We start from the raw sequence: 21,703 nt of genomic DNA, 5'->3' as shown, positions 1-21,703 counted from the left end.
AATCTCTGATAAATCGATTCCACGTTGACGTGCATCTGTTCAGTAACAGATCACAGATGGCGTCAAAATATGGTAACAACATAACTGTGGCACACGAGTGTCACTTCTGTTGTTACCACATTTTGAAGCCTTCTGTGATCTCTTACGCAGACGCACAGCAACACGGATCTATTTGTTATATATAATTAAGAAATAAAAGTTTCTGATGCTGACGTCAGCTATATGTCTGTTCTCTAATAGATCACAGGTGAAAACCAATCAAAATTCGTGCATTAGAGCGGTTTTCAATTGAGTGTCGAGGACGCGAGGCGAGGAGGCAGTGTGGCCGAGTAGTTAGGGCGCTTGCCTTGAGATCCGGAGATCCCGGAGTCCGGAGTCCCACTCGTTGAGTCCCCGGTTCAAATTCAAAGCTGCACTTGTAAATAGCCAACTGGTTTGCCTCCGGCCAGTTGGGATTCTTAAAAGTTGTTGTTGTTATTCTGTTCCGTCGTTTCATTGACCCTGAAAAGCCCTTATGGGGAGCGGCCAATTAAGTATGTAAATGTAAATGTAATTAGCGAATTGCTTTAGTTTTGCATTACTCACTCAGTGATTGGTTCAAAGTTCTCGCGCCATTTTTTCAACCAATCAGGCCTCGGTTGTTCAAATGGTGGATAACGCTATCCACCGGATAAATCACTATCCAGCGGATAAACACTAGCAAAACAATTTGAGATATCCAGTGGATAGTGATTTATCCGGCGGATAGCACTATCCACCCTTCGAACAACTGGGGCCAGAAGTGTAACCAAAACCAATCGTGGTTTGCGCGTGCACATTTTCCCGCGCTTTGTGTCGGCTATGTGTAATTATGTCGAGTTTTGATTGGTTTACTGGATTGTCTCCGTCCTTTGTGATTGGCCAAAGTAATTACTTTGGTTTTGGTTTCACGACAGTCGATTGAAACTCGCTCTATTCAGCTTATTATATAATTGTAAATAACATGATACCTCTTAAACAATGACGTCGGCAAAGATTCCTGTATACTCATCTATACTCACTGGGCTCACTGGTATGGCGCGTTTTTCTTACTGTCAAAATTCAAACATGTGTTCGACAATTCAAACATTCAATTAGCTAGTCAAACCTTCAGTTCGGAAATTCAACAATTCAGTTTAGCTATTCTTCAAACTTTCAATCTGGAAATTCAACAATTCCAACATTCATTTCGGCAATTCAAAGTGGAACCTTCAATTCAATTCAATATTTTAATTGTCAGATTGGAAGTTTGAATGGCACGCATGTTTGAATTGAAGAACTGAAGATTTGAATTGCCAAATTGAGGGTTTGAATTTCCAAAGTGAAGATTGGAATTGTTTGAATTACCGAACTGAAGGTTGGAATTGCCGAACTGAACGTTTGAGTTGCATGACTTGTTTGAATTCTGACACTAAAAACGCGCCATATCACTGCGGGCCATTATGTACAAACGCCCATTATTCCCTTCCGATTTAAGTTGGAAATTATTCTAGCTATTTTAGGAGAGCTCATTTGCATAATATATTACAGTTTGGGTATAAATAGGGTCACTTTATCCCGTTTATTCCTCTCTTTGGCTTAAACGAACGTAGGGCGCTCTACCCTCCCACCTCCCCGTAGTGATGACCAGCACGTTGCCATGGCTCCCACTCCTTTCGCCCCCCGGGCTCGACCCTAACCCAGAACTAATATCTAACTTGGGTCAGTTGGGAGTGAGGGTCTGGTGACGTTAACCCCCATTGCCCTCTGTGGAACATCCCATAACCAAAGATAGCGACGCATTCCTTTTATTTGAGACTATGTTATCAAGACTCGATTAAATGAATATCCATTCTCCTCTCCTTGATCGCCATATGTACACCAAAGGCGTACAGAAATTGCAACATAGAAAAATATCCGGCTTAAAACGGCTGTTATGATCCCTTTAAATCACACAAACCTTGCCACAATGGGAAAATTGATTAGCACATCATCTAAATCAGGTTTCGTCAGCATGAGAATCTCACAGAATGTTTTCGCTTTCACTGTAGACAAACGATTATCGCCAAAGATTAGGCCGACCTAAGTAAACACAAAAATTACAGAATATTAAAAAGAAAAACTTTTAGTCCCGATTCTTATCCCGACCTAAAGTGCCTATGATTTAAATTTTTATCATATACAAAATATTTAAGTGATTTAAGCCAAACGCGATTTTTCATAGAGTTTTTAACCCTGATGTTGGTTCTACGACAATTATAACAATTATAGGAGTAGCAACCGTAACAGTAAACCCCCCAAGATAAATAACTAAAGCGACGCAAAACACACCGAAAACAAGAACCTAGGATATCAAGCAAGGTAAGCGATATATTCTCGCTTTCAAATACAGTTTGCTCCGTACAAGTCTTTATAATTTTTAAGCACATCAGCTTGGGATACCCGTGGCTCAATTTAGCTCGCCAACCAGCACAGCTGGAAGCTATTTAACAACGGCTCGGCGGCCATGTTTTTCAACCGAAAGAAAAGAAACTGTTTGCGTATGAAGAGGCTTAAAATCCCGGATGATTAGTTAGAGACACCAACAAGGAAGCTGTGACGTCATAAGAATACGCTCTTAACTTGCACTGCCGTTTCTTGTTATCCATTGTCTCTGGCTTTACTGGATCTTGACCACTCTTTCATTGTGCCTACACTCTACGGCCGCTTGTGCATACGTTCTTTGGCTGCCTGTGAATACGCTATATGGCCGGTGTCCCAACGGTCTATGGCCGCCTGACTGTGCATCCGCTATGTGGCCGCCCGTTCATTAGCTCTATTGCCGCCTGTTAATACGCTCTATGTTATTGGGGTAGACCCAGTCAGCAGATTAAAAATGGCCGGAAAGTCGAGTATTTGATTCAGGTTTGTGACGGAGATTTCAAGCAAAAATCTAATGTTTTGTTGTTTTCAGAAGTCACGAGTTCCTGAATCTACGCAAAGACCCGCGTAGGCCAAAGAGTGTGCCAGTTGACGCCAAATTTGTGTTTTACACCACATGTATAAATGGCGGCCAAAAACATTTTATTTTGTATATGTGATAATTAGACTCACTAGCCTCGTTTGCATGGACAAAAAACAAAAGAAATGTTGCATCAGAGCGAGGCAAGTGAGTCTAAGTAGCGTATACGCGCCTAATGCTCCCTTCAAACCAACCTTAAACATGTTTTAGAGATGTTTAGTTAAACACAGTTTCAAAGTGCTTTCTTTTTAATTCATGAATGTTGATTTTTGTCGACTACAAATTTAGCACAGGTTGTTATAGCATGTATTCTCACCAAACATTTTCACTTAATCGTAACATTGTGATGACATATGAAACATCAATAGATGCTTAACAAGATGCACTCATTAATACGACGTAATAGGTTACCATGGCAACAAAACAGCCATCCAAAAACAGCCTATATTTTGTATTAAACACCTGTATCTCAAAATCTAACTCGGTGACCCCCACTTTTTATTGCTGGAGAGTGATAAGTAGGCTATGATAAAAATTTCGGCAAAGTTTAAAAAAAAAAAATGGAGCAGATTCATAGCCATCTACACAACTGAACAATTTTAAGGTGGCTCTGAATCCCCTCCAGAAAATTTTGTAAAACTTTGCATCACTTTTCAGCAATAAAAAATGGGGGTCACCGAGTTCGTTTTGAGATATAGGCGTTTAAGGACGGTGCCTACTTATTCAAAAGTATTTTTGCGCAGTTTACTGAATATGCGGGAAAAGCAGATCTTAACAAGTGTTATCGAAATCCAAAAAGAAAATTGGGGGTAACCACGCATTTTCGAAGATAATTAATCAACAATATTTGTAAAATGCTTTAAAATACAAAGCAATGTATGGCATTCCTTTCCAATTTGAAGCTTAATTATCTCTGAAAAATGCGTGGTTACCCCCAATTTTCTTCTTGGATACCAAGAGCACTTGCTAAGTTCTGCTTTCTCCGAATAGTTTTAAACCGCGCAAAAATATCTCTGTATAATAAGCACCACCCAAACTGAACTACCGCCGACAAATTTTGGATGTTTCATCGTTAAACTTTCGTGTGGCCTTCTTATTAAAGAAACAGTGATCAGCTCTAACTTATTTATTACGCGCTGCGCAGTCTTTTTACTACTTAATTATGAACTGAGAGCAACATTTAAAGATAAACAGAGAGTGGGATTCGGGAGGGTTGGTGCGAGAAAGCGTCATCACAACACAGACCTCTCCAAAGTAGGCTCCAGGCCCCAGAGTGCCTACCACCGTGATGTTATCATCTCCAACAACATCTACCAGGCCTCGTCTGATGCAGTACATCTCTCGACCCATGTCTCCAGCGTAAATGATGCAATCACCTAAGATGACATAGGGATTAAAATTAGCCGGGGACATGGCCTTAAGCTTTAAAAGCGTTTTTATCTCTTAAAATCAATTTAAGCGAATTCGAATGTTCGAAGATCCCCTATAGCTACGCAAAATACCTTTTGCTTGGTAACATGGTCCCTAAAGGTCGTATAAACTGAGCCAGAAGGGGAATTCTTGACAGGCCCTTTCACATTCCTCTGGTCAGTATAAAAGCGTCATCAAAACCTCATTAATATTTCATGAGCCTAACACCTTATCAAAACACCGTTAAAACCTCACGTGCATGAGCTTTATATCCTGATAAATGACTCCTCCTTAGTATTCTCTATATAAAAATACTAATAATGCATAGCTTGTTTTTCTGGTAGCTAATATTCTCCTCTCATATTTTGAACCATTGTGACACGCTTTTTGTGGAACGTTTTTGAAGGAGTCGTTTAAAACATTCGCAACTCGTGTTTTATCGTTTCTAAAAATACTGCTACATGTCTTGTTTTTAAACTCCGATAAAACACTGCTGCTCTTTTTTTAAACATTACTTAATTAAGCCACCCTATCTCCGTGAAGCAAGAGGTATTTAAAATCCCTCCCCCCACCCCTCTCCATTAGAAAAATAATAATACTTTATCTGGCTTGCCAGTAAACCAACGACAACAGCATGGGTGAAATATTGGACTACAAATCTCAATGTAAGGAGCTTGATGAAAATTTGACGCCATAGATAACTAAGACAAAGCAAAACAAAGCAAAACAACCAGTTGTTCAGTGAATAAGTCGGCGACTTCAAAATGTCAGCAGTTGCACATGTTTCTACCGAAATAGGCAAGACCATATTTCTTGCTCTAGTAAACAGCCTCCACTGGTAATTTTGCCCGCGGAATAAAAAAATGCAATAAGCAACGCCATATATAGTACGTTAGTGTACTAACTATGGAAGCGCATTCTCAATCATTGATAGCGTGTCGTGACTAACGAAAAAGGGCGGAGTCCTATCGTGCAAGTCTTTTATCTCTATCACAGATCCTACAACAAAAATTAAGTTACCTGGGGAGAAAATGTATGAAATAACTTTCGATGACAACTGGCGCATGAAATTCGCATCTGTCTCCATAAATATTGGAACCTGGAATGAATATAAGGAATTCTTGGATAAAGAAAATTTTCGTTTATCAGAAATGACTTGGATCTACATGTACTTGAGGAAAATCCAAGTCAAAGCTACGAAGTTTCGATTACTAGGCTCTACCACTGAACTGGCTGACGTACACCCTGCAACGTTTTTGGACAAAAATGTCGAAAGTTGAATTTTGTACAGAAGATGGTATTTTTTATCTCAGTTTTAGCAACCATAAAATGGTCAAGCTATATACAGTCCTGGAAAAAAATTGGCCCAAACCACCACTTGTAAAAGAATGAATTTCCCATTCTGGAAAGATTCCCTTTCAACTTGTTCTGAAGAAAAGAAAACGCAGAAATAGATGCAAAGTTACATGTCTAGGATCATGATCATGATGAGAAAGTTCGGCCTTCGTTAAACGGATGCAAAGTGAGCATTATTTTGTCTAACAATTTATTTCTTTTTATATATAAGAAAGGTCTAGTTTCGGTCAACATGATAACTTCAAAAACCCCTAATGTACTCAAATTCTATATTACCTTTTCTAAAGCGTCCTTAGCTTGTTCATAGGTGACATCCTGTTGCAGAATAAGCGGCATATCTCCGATGAGACTCTTAACCCCAGGGATGGCTTCACCCCTAAAGAAAAATATTCTCTTAATTGGACTGAAAGAGATGTTAGATGTTTACTCCGGTAAATGAAATGAAGAGATTTATCAATCGATGGTGTCTTGGGGATACTCGGAGAAATCCGAGTGCTCTGCTCCTTTGAGGGAGTCGATCCTACGATCTTCCAAATACTAGTTCCGATGCTGTACCACTAAGCTATGGAGTGTTTTCACGTGACGTCACGGCGGGCATGTTGGTGTAACCAACTAATCCTCCAGGAATTGAGCCCTATTATCATGGAAACGTTTTGTTTTGTTTCGATGGGAAAACAAGGTTACTGATCACAGCAGACTCGTGGGTGTGTATTATAAGTGCCACCCTGAATCCATAGCATCTAGGTGAGCTACGATAGAGGTATTCTTCAAAGTGCACGCCAACGACTTCAAGAAGAATTAAAGATAATGGCTTTTTGCGCTATCATTTCGGTTCCTTTTACCTATGAACTCTCCAAAGAATGGATAGATAAGTGTCAGTTCTTTCCATCAGCGACTTGCTCAGATTTTGCTCCTCCATAAACTGGTGAACTGCTTTCATTTTTGCAAAGAATTCCACTCTGGTGAAAAAGAACAGATCCATTTTTTTTCATCTTTAAAACTTTCCATTTTACTGGTTCCGATGATAATGGAGTTGAATTTGTCTTGGGACTCATCGGATTGAACTCGTTCACGTCGAAACTGACCCAGGCCCTTTCGCCGGAATAAGCGACGTCCGCGGTTCAAGGCCTACCTCGTTTCCGCGAGGGGAAAGGTCCTGGGAATAAGGCTATTATAATTTAATGACGATTTGATCAGTTGACCAGGTTGTAAGATTTCTGATTCTGTTTGTTCATTTTTTTTTTTGGATAGCTCGGCCATACTATAAAATTCGATTTACAAGTTGCCATAAGCCATGTACACATTTACAGTGGCTGACTGAAAAAAACAAAGCTTTCAAAGGGAGTCCAAGTGCAAGTGTTTTGTCAATAAGTTTGCATTTTTTAATGGTAAATTATTCCAAGATAAATAATATTCTCAAGTACCCATGGAAACGGCGCAAGGATGTTGAAGTGAAAATAATAACTTTGTTACTTACTTCGGTGCAGCTGAGTTTGCAATGGTAGCAGCGATACTACTGAGGCAGTAGCCATACAGCAAGAGCCCAGCGAGCATGACAGCTATGCAAATCAACTGAGTATCTGAATCGTGGGCGTGAATGTCTCCGTAACCTGTTGATGACATTGTCGCGGCTGCCCAGTAAAGAGCTGCGATATAGTCACTGACGCCGGCTACAAGGTTTTCCCGGCCAATGTGTTGAGCCCAGCTTGTAGGAGTGCAACTGAAGTATAAACACCTTAAATGTGAGCAATTCAGACTGAAACATTTCAACAAAATCATTAATACTTTTTTCCTTGCTGAAGTGGTAAATATTTAAAAGAAATTTATTGCTCATGCAGAGGAAATAAATGGATTTATGCTGTGAGACATGCTTAATTAGTTATTTCCCATGTTGCAGTTTGGGCATTTTGGGATAATGTCTTCTATATTTGGGTATTTCCTAGGTTTCCATGCGGATTTTCAATAAACGGCCTAGCTCATGAGAGCTTGGCCAAAATATCCCAAACATATATAAACAATAGCCTTCATTTGGCGCAAAAATATGCTCGGATATTTGTCCGCGGACATTATCTGTTCCGAGAAGCGAACAGTTTTCCGAGAGCGAAGCTCGAGGAAAACTGTGAGCTTCGAGGAATAGATAATGTCCAAGGACAAATATCCGAGCATATTTTAAAGCCAAATTGAGGCTATTGTGTTTATTATCCTTCAAATATTTTTCGCAACAAGCGGGATCTGCCAGTCCGTCATATGTCAACACGTCAAAGTTTGTCAATTGCCTTCCAAAACCGCGTCATTCAATATTCACTTCCAGAATTTCGAACAGACTTCGCTTCAGTTAAAAGAATTTGCTTGGGAAAAAAGTACAACATTTCAGTGAAAGGAAAACATACTTTTTTGTGTGGATACAAGTGGCGGATACGATTTACAAACAGCTTACCGTCAAAAACGTTAACAGCGTATGAAGTGGATTTTTTGGTGTTTTCTGGTACCGCTCTATCGACCAGCCGGTTTATCTCTTCTTCTGTTACGAAAGCAAGCCGTTCTGCCATCTTAACATTAATTTTAATGTGAGACTTGAATCCTTGAAGTCGGTTTTAAAAATTGGGGAATATCATTGGGGAATATCCTCGGATATTCCCCAGTTTTAGCTGGGGAATGTTCGCCCACGTGACGCGTTTAGACCAATCGCGCGCGAGCGAAAATATTTGATGGATTATAAGTGGTGATATTTGTGTTCCAGAAAACGGAGCTCGCTCAGAGCAATTCCTTGCCAACAATATCTGTCAGATTGTATGGAGCATGAAGCATAAAATACATTTATCTTCAACACGTTGTCTTGCGTACTTTTCAACTGTTGTTTTTGATTGCGTATACTTATCACACCTCCCTTACACCAATCTCCCAAACGAAGAAAAAGGTGAGCGGTAATTGCTGAGTTTGAACGAACATTTATAGGCTTTTGTTGTCTTCTTCTCGGCTATTGGATTCACCTCCAGCGTATAACAACACCTTTGATATAATCAAATAAAATCTAGGCCTATCGCTCGCGCGACTTTGAGCATTTTTAAAACATCAATCGAGCCCATAAATCACGAAATACACTGCACGTTCATATGATTTCCTATTCTTATTCTATTACTATTATCGCAAACGGGTGAGTAATCTGTTGGCAGATTGTTGATTAATCAGACCATTTTTCATTTTGCCTCGCTAAACCAACTTCTTTTTTGGGTGATGCTTCGTAGCTGGCATCGCTGGTCAAAGTTCCCACTTGATGGTCAATTAAAAAAAACACTTACGTTTCCCCATAGCAATTGTCCAGAAACCAAATACAACTGCTGATGTGAGTGACCAAGAGAATGTACAAAGTAAATTTCAGCGCTCGTACTTTGCCAATGTCGAAATGTAGACTATTCTCCAGGTTCGAGAAGAAACGTGGAATCTGTTTAGCATGAAGAAGCGGACAAAACGATAAAAACAGCCTGACAAACGCTGAGAAGACAAAACTATTCGTTTCACTTTCTAGTAAACAGGATCTCTTTCTCTCTGTCTCTCTCGAGTCTCTCGAATGACGCAAGTAAACAATAGGATCAACAATCTGTTTGGGTTTACCTCCGTATCGAAACCTATGAAAATTTTTCTGAATTTTTTTAGCTCAAAGGGGGGTTAGGCTATTGTATTGTGTTTTTTTTTTTGCTCTTTTGTTTTCCTTGTGTTACGTCATCCGAGCGTTTCACCTTGGCATGTTTTTACACCGAGGTTGACATTAGGACTAATAGATGGTTTTCAATCACGTTGGTGAGACGGCCATGTTTGTCAACAAAACAGTAGCAACTTATGGCTCAAGTTTCGCATTAGAATAGATAAGAGTCAAAATCCCAAAATACATTTTTCTCTATTGTACTGTGCTCCAACATGGCTCCTGTGACGTAAGGTGGCAACCATCTATAGGTTGCTTTCTCAATTAGCTCTAGAGCCAGACTTAAAATCATTTGCTTTCATCTGTCCTCCTAGTAGGATCATAGTTAATCGAGAGACTGGTTATGAAACCTTAGAACCTTCAAAAGCGAGAACAATGTTGTCGCAATCGATGTTGAATTGACCGTGACCCTGCACAATCTTTTGTTTTCGCTTCGCACGGGTTTGTAAATTAGTTGCACGTAATTTAATCAAAGGATTTGATTGGTTATCTTCTCGAAAAAAGGTGTGTTTTGAGCAGGGACAAGGCCAAAAATACGGACAAAAACATGAAACAAAGGAACTTGTCGAGTTTCATAACCATCTCCATGTATTAACTGTGGTAGGATCTTTCGTTCGTGCTCGCCCACTACCCAATCAGACCATTGGCCGATTTGCCGGCAACATTAATGACTTTAAGCTTTACGACGCGGTCTTCAACGAGAAAGGCCACAAAACAACAATATGATTGGTAAAAAGAGCAAGAAAAGAAAAAATATCGTTCTGCACTTGCGGCAGGCATCTTAACGCAAATTTTAGCGGCACTCTGCATATCAACGACGTGATGCCACCAGGTTTTGACGACAACGCGAGAATACAAAGGTGGATCTCTTATTTTCTACTTTTACTCTTTGACCGCTCTTACCCAGTTTAGTTGAGCGTCTGCTCAAACGTGCCGTAATTTACGTAGACCAATCACTACGGACTTTGGACCCTGAGAAATTTTGCGTAAGGTCACTGCAAGAAAATGGGCTTAAAAGTCGCATCAAAGAGACACTGTGCCGTAAAAATTTCATGTTTTGGTTTAGGACCGCTAATGCGTTGATGGAGAGTTGAGATGAAAGTTCATTCTTTGTCAATTGCCTCCTTTGTGGAATTGTGACCGTGGGAACATTTTATCCAGGAATATTTGACTCAAATTGGGGTTTCCTGCGAATTTAGTCTCCGGCCTTGGGATTTTATTATAACCGTTGACAACCCAGAAATTGGAAAATGGCTCAAATCGCGTCGCATCTGGAAAATAACCAGGCAGGAAGAAAGCTACCCACAATGGCATTAAGGTTAGGCTTTTTAATTGAGATTTTTTTCATATAGTTATATTTTTAAGCTTTTTATCGGCATCCCCATACAAATCCTTATATTTTGTCGGCCATGCTCACACTGAGCTTGGGGTGCCCGTGGTATGGTTGAAACATTTTGCTCCATGCGTTTCAAATCTATTCGTGGCGTTCGCTTGGAATTGATATCATATTTACATTTCCTTCTGCGCTATTTCAGTGGAGTCGTTTCACTCGAATAACCAACCCCATTTCTTGTATGTTTTTTGTTTTTTTGCTCTTTTGTTTTCCTTTGTGTTACGTCATCCGTGAGTTTCACAGGTTTTTACACCGAGGATGAGCCGTCCTTTGGATGAACTGTTTAAAGGTTTGATTCATTTTTCAAATTGAAGAAACACTGAGTACGAACGATCGGTTCGCAACACAAAAACATTAAATCAAATTTTTAGAGACGATCATCGCCAAAAGCAGCTCGAAAATTTCAAGCTTAAACGTTATGGATTTTTTTCATGCTTTCTTTTCGATACTGTCCTTGTTGCGTTCTTTGCGCTTGAAGGTAATGGTTCTCGTGCAGTTCAAGTACACTTGCAATACTTTTATTTTTTTACTCGTATTTACATATTTCCACGGCGCTTTTAATTTTAGATGAAACGACATCATTCCCTTGCTAAACACTCGCATTTTGACTCGCGAGAGTGCAAGTGCACACCTCACCGAGGGGGTTTCTGAGGAGTGTTTTGGAAAGGCTTCGTCCCTTTCATGATTCATCCAAAGTTGACACTCCCAGGGGAGCAACCTACACAGCGCCGATTGGTTGCTATGTAACCCGCACGTGATCTCCAGATGACAGGTACTTAACAAAGGAAAAGGAAGGTGTGGCCCGTTTCAGCAGACGCTCGTGGGGGAGGAACGCGTGACGAAGCCCTAAGAGTGTCTGCGTGAGAGACTAAGGCTGTTTACCATTTACCAAAAAAATTCGGAAGTTCGGTTGGAATGTAAATGGTAGGCCTATTTTTGTCCCCCCAAGCGGAAAATTTCCGGAGAAAACGGGATTTCTCGAAAGGTAGTCCAAAATTCCCAAACGGAATTTCCAAACCGAAAACGTGTTTACCATTTGCATTCCTCTATGATTTTGCCTCCCTCCAGATTCTCTCAGTAAACGTGAACGAATTTTGAAAATGGTACACGTCTACCCCAACTATATTTCCCAATCGGGAGTTTTTTGCTTACCCTTTGAACAAACCTAGTACCAGTTGGTTTCTGCTTGTAAATGGTAAACAACCTTAGTTACATTTTGTGGTGACGTGATCGTCGACGTCGCTCTCGTAGGTCTGTATGTCCCTATCAGGGACTTAAGCCCGGTTCCCACATGAGCGATAAGCACAAGCATAAGCGTAAAGCTCTAAGACAGCGACGACGACGAAAACGACATCTCAAAATATAACTCTGCTCTGTCGTAAGTCTTTCAAGATTATTACGACTCGTTCACGTCCTACAATGTGGGCGAAACATCCTAAGAAGAGACTGGTACGAACGGTTTTGGAGTAAAAATATAAAATGAAAGGTTTGCATTTGTACACTCACGTTGACCTGTCGTTAAAACCTCAAATTTGCTGAGTTCACGTCTTCGTTGTGCAGAGTACCGCAAAAATATATGCGCTTGTGCAGCACGATTATTTTTCCTCTTTTAACCAACGATATTCTTGTTTTGTGGTGCCCGCGTCGTTGATACTTAGGGAGCTTTAGCAATAGGAAGCTTTAGCAACGACCACGAAACGGCCACGAGAACGTCATCGTAAAATATAAATTTGCGTTTTTGTAATAACTTCGCGACTATTCCACGCTTTTTAACATGACCATGGTGTGACCGTCCCTCAAGGAGGGAACCGATACGAGTCATAGACCTTTTTGCAGATACGGAGGCCATTTTGATTTCTATTGTTTCAAAAGACATTATGGGATGCTCAGGGGGCAAATTAATATGTATTTGCCCCCTGGACATCCCATAATAGCTATTTGAAACAATAGAAATCAAAATGGCCGCTTTATCTGCAAAAAGGTCTCAGACCTTAATTTAGGGGAGAAAATGAAAATTTATCTCAAGGTGGTGACGTCCTCGATAAAACCTCAAATGTGGCTATTTCACATTGCTGTTTTGCTGATGACGGCAAAGAAATGGACAAAAGTGAAAAACGCACGTGCAGGGCGTGCAAAGCTACTGTTTTTGCCCACTAAATATGCAAATTTGTGACGTTCTCGTTGCCGTCGCCGTTGTCGTTGCTAAAGCTCCCTAATGACAACGGCGACGGCAACGAGAACGTCACAAATTTGAATATTTAGTGAGCAAAAGCAATAGCTTGCACGCCCTGCACGTGCGTTTTTCATTTTTGTCCATTCTTTGCCGTCGTCAGCAAAACAACAACGCGAAAAAACCAAATTTGAGGTTTTATGGAGACAGTCAGATAAATTCTCATTTCTCATTAAACTAAACGCGCGCCGCTCGTAACAGTTTCATTCCTGAGGGACTGCCACACCATTGTCATGTTAAAAAGCTTGGAATAGTAGCGAAGTGATTACAATAACGCGAATTTATGCTTTTAGTTGACGTTCTCGTTGCCGTCCCGTCGTCGTTCCTGTCATCGTTCCCGCCGTCGTTCCTACATGCAGCGACCAACGCAATGAGAAAAGATAATCACAATCATTAGCACCTAAAAAACGCGGAACCAGTAGCAAAGAACTAATATCATCTTCAAAAGCACTATTGTAAATTGTTTGATCGTGAAACATACCCTGATTGCCTTTATTAGTCGATTTAGGCGCAGGAACGAAAATAAGTGCCACTTGTCATGGAGACTAGTCTCAGTGACAGCAAAAATCTCAATCGGGAGGATGGCTAACAAGTCGATCCAGAAAAGAAGGCTCCATTTGTAAGATTTCCTTATGCTGTGGAGGTCTGCGAGAAAAAGAAAGTAATCCAGGTGTGAAAGTTCGATCTCACTGAAAAGAAATAGTTAAAAAATGAGAAAGAAAAGGAGCTATAGAATATAAAATTAAGGCTATGAAAGTTTGTTCGTGACTTTGGAAGCTAACAGTTGTATCAGAAATCTGATCCACCGAGGTCTTACACAATGATGTAAAAATCGAAGCTTTCGACTGTGTTACTTAGACCGCGTTCACACAAGGCCGAATCATGTTTAAATTGATCACGTTTGAAACAGTTTGACTAAAACAAGCGTTCATACCTGATGACTGAACCCACGAAACTAGATCGAAACATATTTGCAATAACCAACGTCGAAACCACCTCGCGAGGTAGTTTCGATCGTGGTTTTTGTAAACAACTTCAAGATGGCGGCCAGTGGCGTTTCTTTGGTCGCTGGGAAAACACAAAACTGGGGCTTTGTTGAGACGAAAACACTCATCGGTCTTTGGGCAGAAGAAGATATTCAACGCCAGCTCGCATCCATGGGTCGTAAGAAAAACATTTGGGAAGGCATAGCCATGAAACTTCAAGAAAGCGGCTACAGTCGAAGCGGCGACCAATGGAAGACCTTTACATGGTGTACCTATTTATTCAGGTTGATACTGCATACCAAGTGAATTGCCGGCTCAAATATTGACAAGACTTCCAGTGCAAAATTGTTTTGAGAACAACCAGCGGATTTTTTTATGATACTAAGCTTTACTTGAAAAGGATTATCTTGGATCCTAACTCAGAAAGTTTTATTTATGCATCATAATCCTCGCCTGTTGTCATCACTGAAGCCATGTTGAATCTCATAACAAAGTCGGCGACCAGCACTGCGTCCAATATGTACGAGAAACCCAGAAGGACATTCGTGCCAACCGAATGGCCGTAACCAAGAGCGTGAAGGCTGATTGAAAATGACGACACGAAGGAGTACACGAAACAGATGATTAGCAGCACTGCAAGGACTACTTGTTCCCATATAACCGCGAGCCAGGAATCCGGCATTATGACGTAGTTGGCCAACCTCGAAAAGAAACTAAAATACAAAACGAATAAGAAAGCCGAGGTCTAATTGAATTAACGCACTGCTGAAAGCGAGATGGTCTAACTGGATCAAATCATGGCTTACAATTATGTTTGAAAATATTGTGCCACTTCCTTAAATGGCGTAGAATCCTAGGAGGGATTAAAGAAAATCGCTGTTGCTAAATTATGCATAGAAAATACACTTTGGTTTTACCTTCCTCGCATGTGTTTCGCCTGGTCTTTTAATCCCTGCAAGAAGGGGCAATAGAACAAAACGAAGATGTAAATGCACTCTGATTCAACAAGGAATGATGCATGTACAAAGCCCTGAACCACATTTACAGATGTTAAAGATGTTAAAGATCTTCTCTCTTCGCCGCTACCTTATCAATCCATCCCCAGGTCAAAGTACTACCACAATATAAAAATCAATTTTTTTTTTCACATTTCAAAAGTTCTTGTACTGAATACTCGAAATTTGAATTTTTTTTTTCAATGATTTCAAGAGAGAAACTATTTATTTGGACGGCAATTTTTTCCATTTAATGCTCCGCTATAACTCTGTGTGGTCTTTGGGTTGCTTACTGGAAGCCTGGTTAGTGCTAAACGTTGGTTAAGAGGTATCAAACCTGTGGGTTTCCAAGGTTTTTAACGTTGGTTAGCGCTAACCATGTTTTGACGAACAACCCGGGCCAGACAGATAGGCCCTCAGAGAATTGGGTCGCGGAGAAGGTGACGTCACTTACTCACTAGCTCAGGAATGCAGTGTGTGAATGCTCAACAGGGGAAATTGTTTGTGGTAATTTTAAGAGAAGACTGCTTATTATAACTACACCTTTCTAATTTGTTCGAAAAGAACAAAGTATGACATATGGCTCTGATTCTTTTTAAGTTACTTTGTTCGAAGTATAGGATTCGACTCCTTTTTTGGACTTCGGACTTTTTAATAGTTTTTTTGGGGTTGGGATCTAGCTGCGCATGCGTAAGACTTCTCTGCCTTGGTGAAGGCAGCCCAAGTAGAATTCGAACTTGGTATCTCTTCCTTCAGAGGCCCTTCAGATGACCATTAAACCACGAAAGATTATGTGACAGATTAACGGGAAAATAAGCATTAAAGAGGTGTGTGCGGGATCAGATTTTCGTTGCACGCAATGCAATATCCGGGTATCGTATGACTCCGTAAGACATATCATAATTTTATAGTTCACAAAGTATTGTTAAAAAAGGTATTAAATATTTTTAGATAAAATCGTAGAGACTTGCAAAGCATCTGTCTACTGGATTTGAATGAAATCAATGCCGTTAACAACAGTTTCGAATGTAAAAAACTATTTACGATCGCACTTCTTATCGTTGGGTCACGGTACCACTGTATGTGAACTGTGGAGTTCGGAATTGAAATTGGATATTGCCCAAGACATTGCAACATAAAAAAAAATCCACTGAAATACTGTAGGGCTAAAAATCCTTTGAACAAAGTGTAGGCTACCCGTAGCCTGTTAATTTGGTTGCAAATGCGTAAGATTTCTTTGCCTCGTAGCTACACTTTTCGAAGATAGTCTAAGTGAGATTCGAATTCGGTATCTCTTCATTTAAAGGCAATCGCGATGACCACTAAACCACCGAGGACTACGTGACAGATTAACGGGGAAATATGTATTTATGAATTGTGTGTGTGACCGGAAGCGAGTTTTTGTGTTATCTTTGCACGCAATGCAATATCCAGTTATCGTATGACTCACGAACTCATCTTAAGCCCGCCGCACACGTTGAGGAAAGAGCTGAGCAAACTGCCTCACGTTGGGTCATGAAATGTGGACTTTGGACTTCGGACTATGAAATTGACCAAGATATTGCAAAAAAAATCTTAGTCTAAAGTGTGGGGTGTGACTCTCTTTTTCGGGTGGCGCGTGCATAAGATTTCTTTTGCCCACCGGACTTCGCATTGTGGAGAGACTTTTGAAAGACAGTACCCCAAGTAAGATTCGAGCTCGGTATGTCCTTATTCAGAGGCACGTGTGATCCACTAGACTGCGTAAGGCTACGAGACGTACTTAGTGAATGAATTCGGTCTCATTTCGATGTGGATTGATGAAGGCTTATCGAACGGAACCGTGCTAAGCAATGGCTGACCGTTAAATGAAATTTGAAAGAAAATTGGGAGTTAAAACAAAATGTGAAGAAAGACAAGAACGTTTTTTTTAAAGTAGCATTTTTATGTCAACGGACCTATCAGTAAAGTAAAGGTTGTTGCCGGCGAAAGAGGCAACTTAGAAGTCCCCACGTAAAAAGGGTAATTGCATTACATTGGTACTCAACCGGGCGCGCAAAGTGGTATTGGTATAGCTTAAACGGGAGTGCAAGTGGTGTTGGTATTGTTCTACACGACCGAGGTGTTTCAGGGATCACGAAGTAGAAACAAGCAAGGAGAACCAAAGTGGTGTTCGGGTTAGCGATTGAAAAATCAAACATTGATGCAAATCGAGTTGCCTGGCTCAGAAATGGATTTTTCCCAGATACAAATCAGAAACAGGGGCAACGATTTGTCAGACGCAAATCGGAATCAGGGGCGACATGTTCAGCATGTAATTTAAACGTATCTCAAATGCCTTTCATACTATCTTACGCGAGGGCAGGTATAGTAAAGTTTAGAATTTACCACACAAGTGAATAATGATTTCCAGACATTCTGATTGGCTAGCTCAAGGTGATTAGCGAATACTCATCGCCTCTGAGCAAACGAAGAAAACCTAAAGCAAAATGGCTTCAGTCCCCTTTCGCGTCGGTTACCGAAGAGAACATATTTTTTTCAACTTTAGTGCAATATACTTAAACACTATTATTCACTTCAGTGTCTCGGTGGTGGAGATATCCACCTCTGTTATTAATTTGGTGAATTAATAATGTGTGAATGAAATAACCGAGTTAAACCTATCCAAGCTTTCTTTTACTAACCACAGTCTCTCTTAACCATTTGGTTGCCTCTTCGTTCTCCATATCTACAATGACGCTCTTTCTCGTGTCTTTCGGAGACTGCTCGTCAAAATGCATTTGGTTGATGTCGCACCGGCGTTCCACAGCTAGATATAGTTGCTGAGCCACTGAAAAAGCGAAAATCTTCTATCAGGATGGGAGAAGAAGGTACTTATGTACGACATGAGCAACATTGATGGGAATTCGTGCTATTCATTGTTGTTTTTTTTTTCTAACAGCACACTTTCGGTCATCATGTTGTCTTCCCCAGGGGTAAGATGAAAAAGCCTCCTAAATGGTCTGAGTTTTTTGGTGCACTGGATCTCAAGGACCTTCTGGCTGTCTTTCGTCAGTTTGGCCATTCTTGACAAGGTAAGTTCCTTACCTCTTAAAAGAAAGAATATAGGCTGATAGAAAATGAAAAAAAGAGCATCTAATTCTTGCTTCAATCATATAAAAGAAACATGTTACCTTCGAGCAAGCAGTAGAGGACAACAGTCGTGCTTGAGGAGGTTACGGTAGTAATCAAAGAATCAAGTGACCACGTGAAGAAAAGGAATGCACGTGAAGTTCAAATATAAAACCACTTTTCACAATCCAAAATAGTTAATGGTTCATCAAAAAAGAGTAGTGGGGTTCTGTTGCTTAAATCCCAAGATGAAATAATTGAATATTGTTTTACCGGACTGCAAAATGGATTTTGAAAATCCGCGTCTATTACCCTTTGTTGCTCAGTTTCTTGTAAGCAGGTACGTCGTCTACCTAACTTTGCAACGGAGTCTCTCATCTAATAGCGAGAATTTCCAGGATAGAGTCCATCGAACGCGACTCTAGTTTTAAGATACCGTAACCTGTACATTGACATTTTTGGAACCGTTCGCGTCCAAGCTAAATGTAACGGTTTTTGGATTGTTTGACAGTTTGACAGTTTATTCACAATAAAAACGTAGCAGCCAGTAGGCTGAATTGCGTAATTATTTACAAAGAATAAATTAACTCTTATAACCATATAAGACTATTTACAAGTTGGATAAGAATTACAATTAATGAATCTAACTAAAAGCTTAAAAAACTAAGACTAAAAATATATACGTCGGTGCGAAATGTACTTAAAACTACGAATTAATATATTTGCTCATTGCTGGGATAAAAGATCTTTTATAACGGTCAGTGCGAAAACGTGGTAAGGTGAAAGTACGCAAGTGTCTAAGATTGTAAGAGGCCTTATGTCTTGGGGGGACAAGATTGCTAAAACGCTCATCACTTAAAATTGATTGAAAGAGTTTAAGACATAGTGTTTCACGTCTACTCTGTAGGGTTTTGAGGCCAAAGCCCTGGAGAAATAACATTAAGCGCCCGCTTTTGAATTTTCTCGAGGTCCTCGCTGAGATAGCTAGGTATGGCGTGGTGGAACACGGGCGCACAGTATTGCCCCGTAACAAAAAATTAACTACGATTACGTTGCAATAGTGGTCTACCTGTTGGATAATGTCTGAGAACTTTGTTCAGATCTCGTCTATCCAAAAGAAAGACGACACATGGAGTAGCTGCTCGAACGGAGGCCGACCTTGGAAGATTGTACACCATGCTCACCTGTGGAAGACAAGCAAACATAAGACACCCGGTCTAGAAGAGAATTTCAATATAACAGAAGGCCTTCTTCCAGCCTGATTTCGAGCCTTTGAAACCCGGCTACTTGTTCTAACATTGTTATACCAATAATTCGTCCCCTGTTTACTTTTTTCCCTTCTCTTTCTTTCAGCCTTTCTCCAGTCCTCTTTCCTTGTTGTAAGACATATTAAAAAATACTTAGCTCGTTGCTTCTCTAGGTACTTAAACACAGGGTCAAATGCAGTACGCTTGCCATGCAAATTTCAGCTAAAAAACGTTTGTTCCAGCTAGAACAACTTTCCGACAAAAACAAGGGTTCTCGCAGTGAGACATTTCGCGTATTGGCCTGGCTTACATCAAAAGTTAAACGTACGGACGATGACGTCTTAACCAAATTCAAAATTTCTCGCATCGACAGGCTACCATATTTTGTTAACCATGGTGCTCTACGCGCGTGCCTTCGGTGTAAGCCATGATTGCAGTCATAGATGGTGGAATGACATTGATATATTAAAAGCCGGCAAAACACTTTAAACAGCCAGTGTTAAATAAAGGACTGCAATTAAAATCAAGCTTTTTTCATCGAAAATATTGAACAAACGTCTTGTAACTTGTACACTGTACTTGAAGAGGGATCAACACATCCCGCTTCACGCTTCACGCCTCACGTACCCCTTTCTCGTGCCTTCCATAACAAATGCCCCGCCTTTTCTAAAGCGAAGTCTATTCTTTTACAAAAATGGTCTTCGACACTCACACTCTTGATCCCAATCTACTACCAATAATCATGCACTATTATCAGCTATCATTTATTTTGCATTTGTCCAAAGTTTTGTTTTGACCTCATGAGAATCGATCACGCTGAATCTCAACATTTGTATGAAAACAAGTTCTGGCTGTCCGATTAACTGGATACCTCGCCAAACAGCTGTCCCTCCGATAGGGTCACCAACACTTCATCGTTATTTTCACAAAGAATCTAAAAAAAAAAAAAAAAAAATCAGTGGAGGACAGTTTGTTACTTGACTCTATTTCCAGCCGTTTTGAGGGGTTAACATCCTTCTCCCAACGAGGGGTGTGCGCGGAGGAACGTGGGCGCACAAAACGGCTGGTCAATCCAGCCTAGTTTGCTCCCATTCAACAAATCATGGGAGTTAGACAGATTTTACTCTTCCACCGGGGGTTTCCTAGGCCGCCTGAGGAGTCAAATAAATCTATGTCAACAACGGCAGACCATCAACTAGTCGCGATAAAACAAGTTCGGTTGGCCGGGATTATTTTGTTACCGACCGCCGGCAAGATATTCGTAGCAAAGCCTGTAGCCACGAATTTCCGTGAAATTAGTTTTGATTTATTTTCTCCTTTCTTGGTTGTTCCTATTATAGTTTTCCTAGTCCGTAATTAAGCCTCGCTTGTTTTTTGTCTATCTTTGTCACAATACCTCGTTAACACCCGGTAAGGCTCGTATTGTTCTTTGTGCCAGTTTCGCTGGTATTGTTTAGTTTTCGTATATAAGTTTGTCCATCTTGTGTGAAAAACCGTTTCTGTAATCCGGAGAGCCGCACAGATCTTGTAAGTGTCGTGTTTTTCTGAATTCGCCTTCCTTTGATTTTCCATTTCTACCTTTCCTTATAATCTCATGTGTGTGCTCCGGTTTTCCCTTTACTGAATCTTCAAGTAAACAGTAAGATATCGAAGTGTGCGCAGAGTCGCTAACAAAGCCCATTCCCATTTCAAAATTGCCTTTGCAAAATCCATCATTTGGTTTGCGAATTAGTTCTCTTTAGAAAATATTTGTTCCTTAAATTTTATACCGGAATAAGAAAACAGAAAAACTCGTCCAAAATAGCGATTGATTGATTGCCAGAACAAAAAGAGAAATGATCGTGCTGCACGTGCGGCAGGCATTTTGGTACATTCTTTGCAGTACCAAACAGCACAGGGCACCCAATGAAAGTGTTCTGTGAACTACCTATCCCACAGTGGAAATTCAACAGGCTGGCAAGTTATTAATTTTCATAGTCTGGCTGGATGAGAGCAGAAACTGCGGGAGACTGGGGGAGAAGTTTACCACTGGTTCAACTCATCCCATGTTGAGAAAAAAAAATCCTGTTTTCAGTGGTTTGGAGAGCGTTTTAGATTCACGAGCTTCTTTGCTGGCTGGGAAACAGTGACACAAAGTCGACTGGCTGGGAGTTTCCCTCATTGTCCAGCTGGGAGCTGGAATTTTGCTCTTAACCATCCTGGCAGTGTTGAACATCTTTTTTTCCCCAAGAAAAAAAAAAAATAAATAAAAACGTTTTTGCCTATTATTATGCATTTTGGAAATAATTTTCGTTGGGT

The 21,703-nt window shown here is 40.4% G+C and overlaps 2 protein-coding genes across 2 annotated transcripts in view; both read right to left on the bottom strand.

The window, feature by feature from the left end:
• Positions 1-14,755, bottom strand: part of LOC138001473 (uncharacterized) — a 52,548-nt gene extending 37,793 nt beyond the window's left edge. The window contains exons 1-9 of the mRNA XM_068848094.1: positions 14,527-14,755; positions 13,569-13,732; positions 9,064-9,206; positions 7,242-7,484; positions 6,607-6,723; positions 6,041-6,140; positions 5,429-5,507; positions 4,244-4,374; positions 1,958-2,079 (exon numbers count right to left, since the gene is read on the bottom strand). Of these exons, the coding sequence (XP_068704195.1) occupies positions 1,958-2,079; positions 4,244-4,374; positions 5,429-5,507; positions 6,041-6,140; positions 6,607-6,723; positions 7,242-7,484; positions 9,064-9,206; positions 13,569-13,732; positions 14,527-14,755 (1,328 nt within the window). The remainder of the gene's footprint in view (positions 1-1,957; positions 2,080-4,243; positions 4,375-5,428; positions 5,508-6,040; positions 6,141-6,606; positions 6,724-7,241; positions 7,485-9,063; positions 9,207-13,568; positions 13,733-14,526) is intronic.
• A 2,952-nt stretch (positions 14,756-17,707) lies between these two features.
• The window catches only part of LOC137997701 (cyclic nucleotide-gated channel cone photoreceptor subunit alpha-like), a 30,279-nt gene continuing 26,283 nt past the window's right edge, over positions 17,708-21,703 (bottom strand). The window contains exons 8-10 of the mRNA XM_068843905.1: positions 20,277-20,339; positions 19,228-19,342; positions 17,708-17,877 (exon numbers count right to left, since the gene is read on the bottom strand). Of these exons, the coding sequence (XP_068700006.1) occupies positions 17,708-17,877; positions 19,228-19,342; positions 20,277-20,339 (348 nt within the window). The remainder of the gene's footprint in view (positions 17,878-19,227; positions 19,343-20,276; positions 20,340-21,703) is intronic.

Source organism: Montipora foliosa, chromosome 1 (assembly GCF_036669935.1).
Source record: "Montipora foliosa isolate CH-2021 chromosome 1, ASM3666993v2, whole genome shotgun sequence".
Classification (NCBI taxonomy): Eukaryota; Metazoa; Cnidaria; class Anthozoa; order Scleractinia; family Acroporidae; genus Montipora; species Montipora foliosa.
Note: the sequence above shows the minus strand (reverse complement) of the source record. Positions and strands in the feature narration are given on the sequence as shown.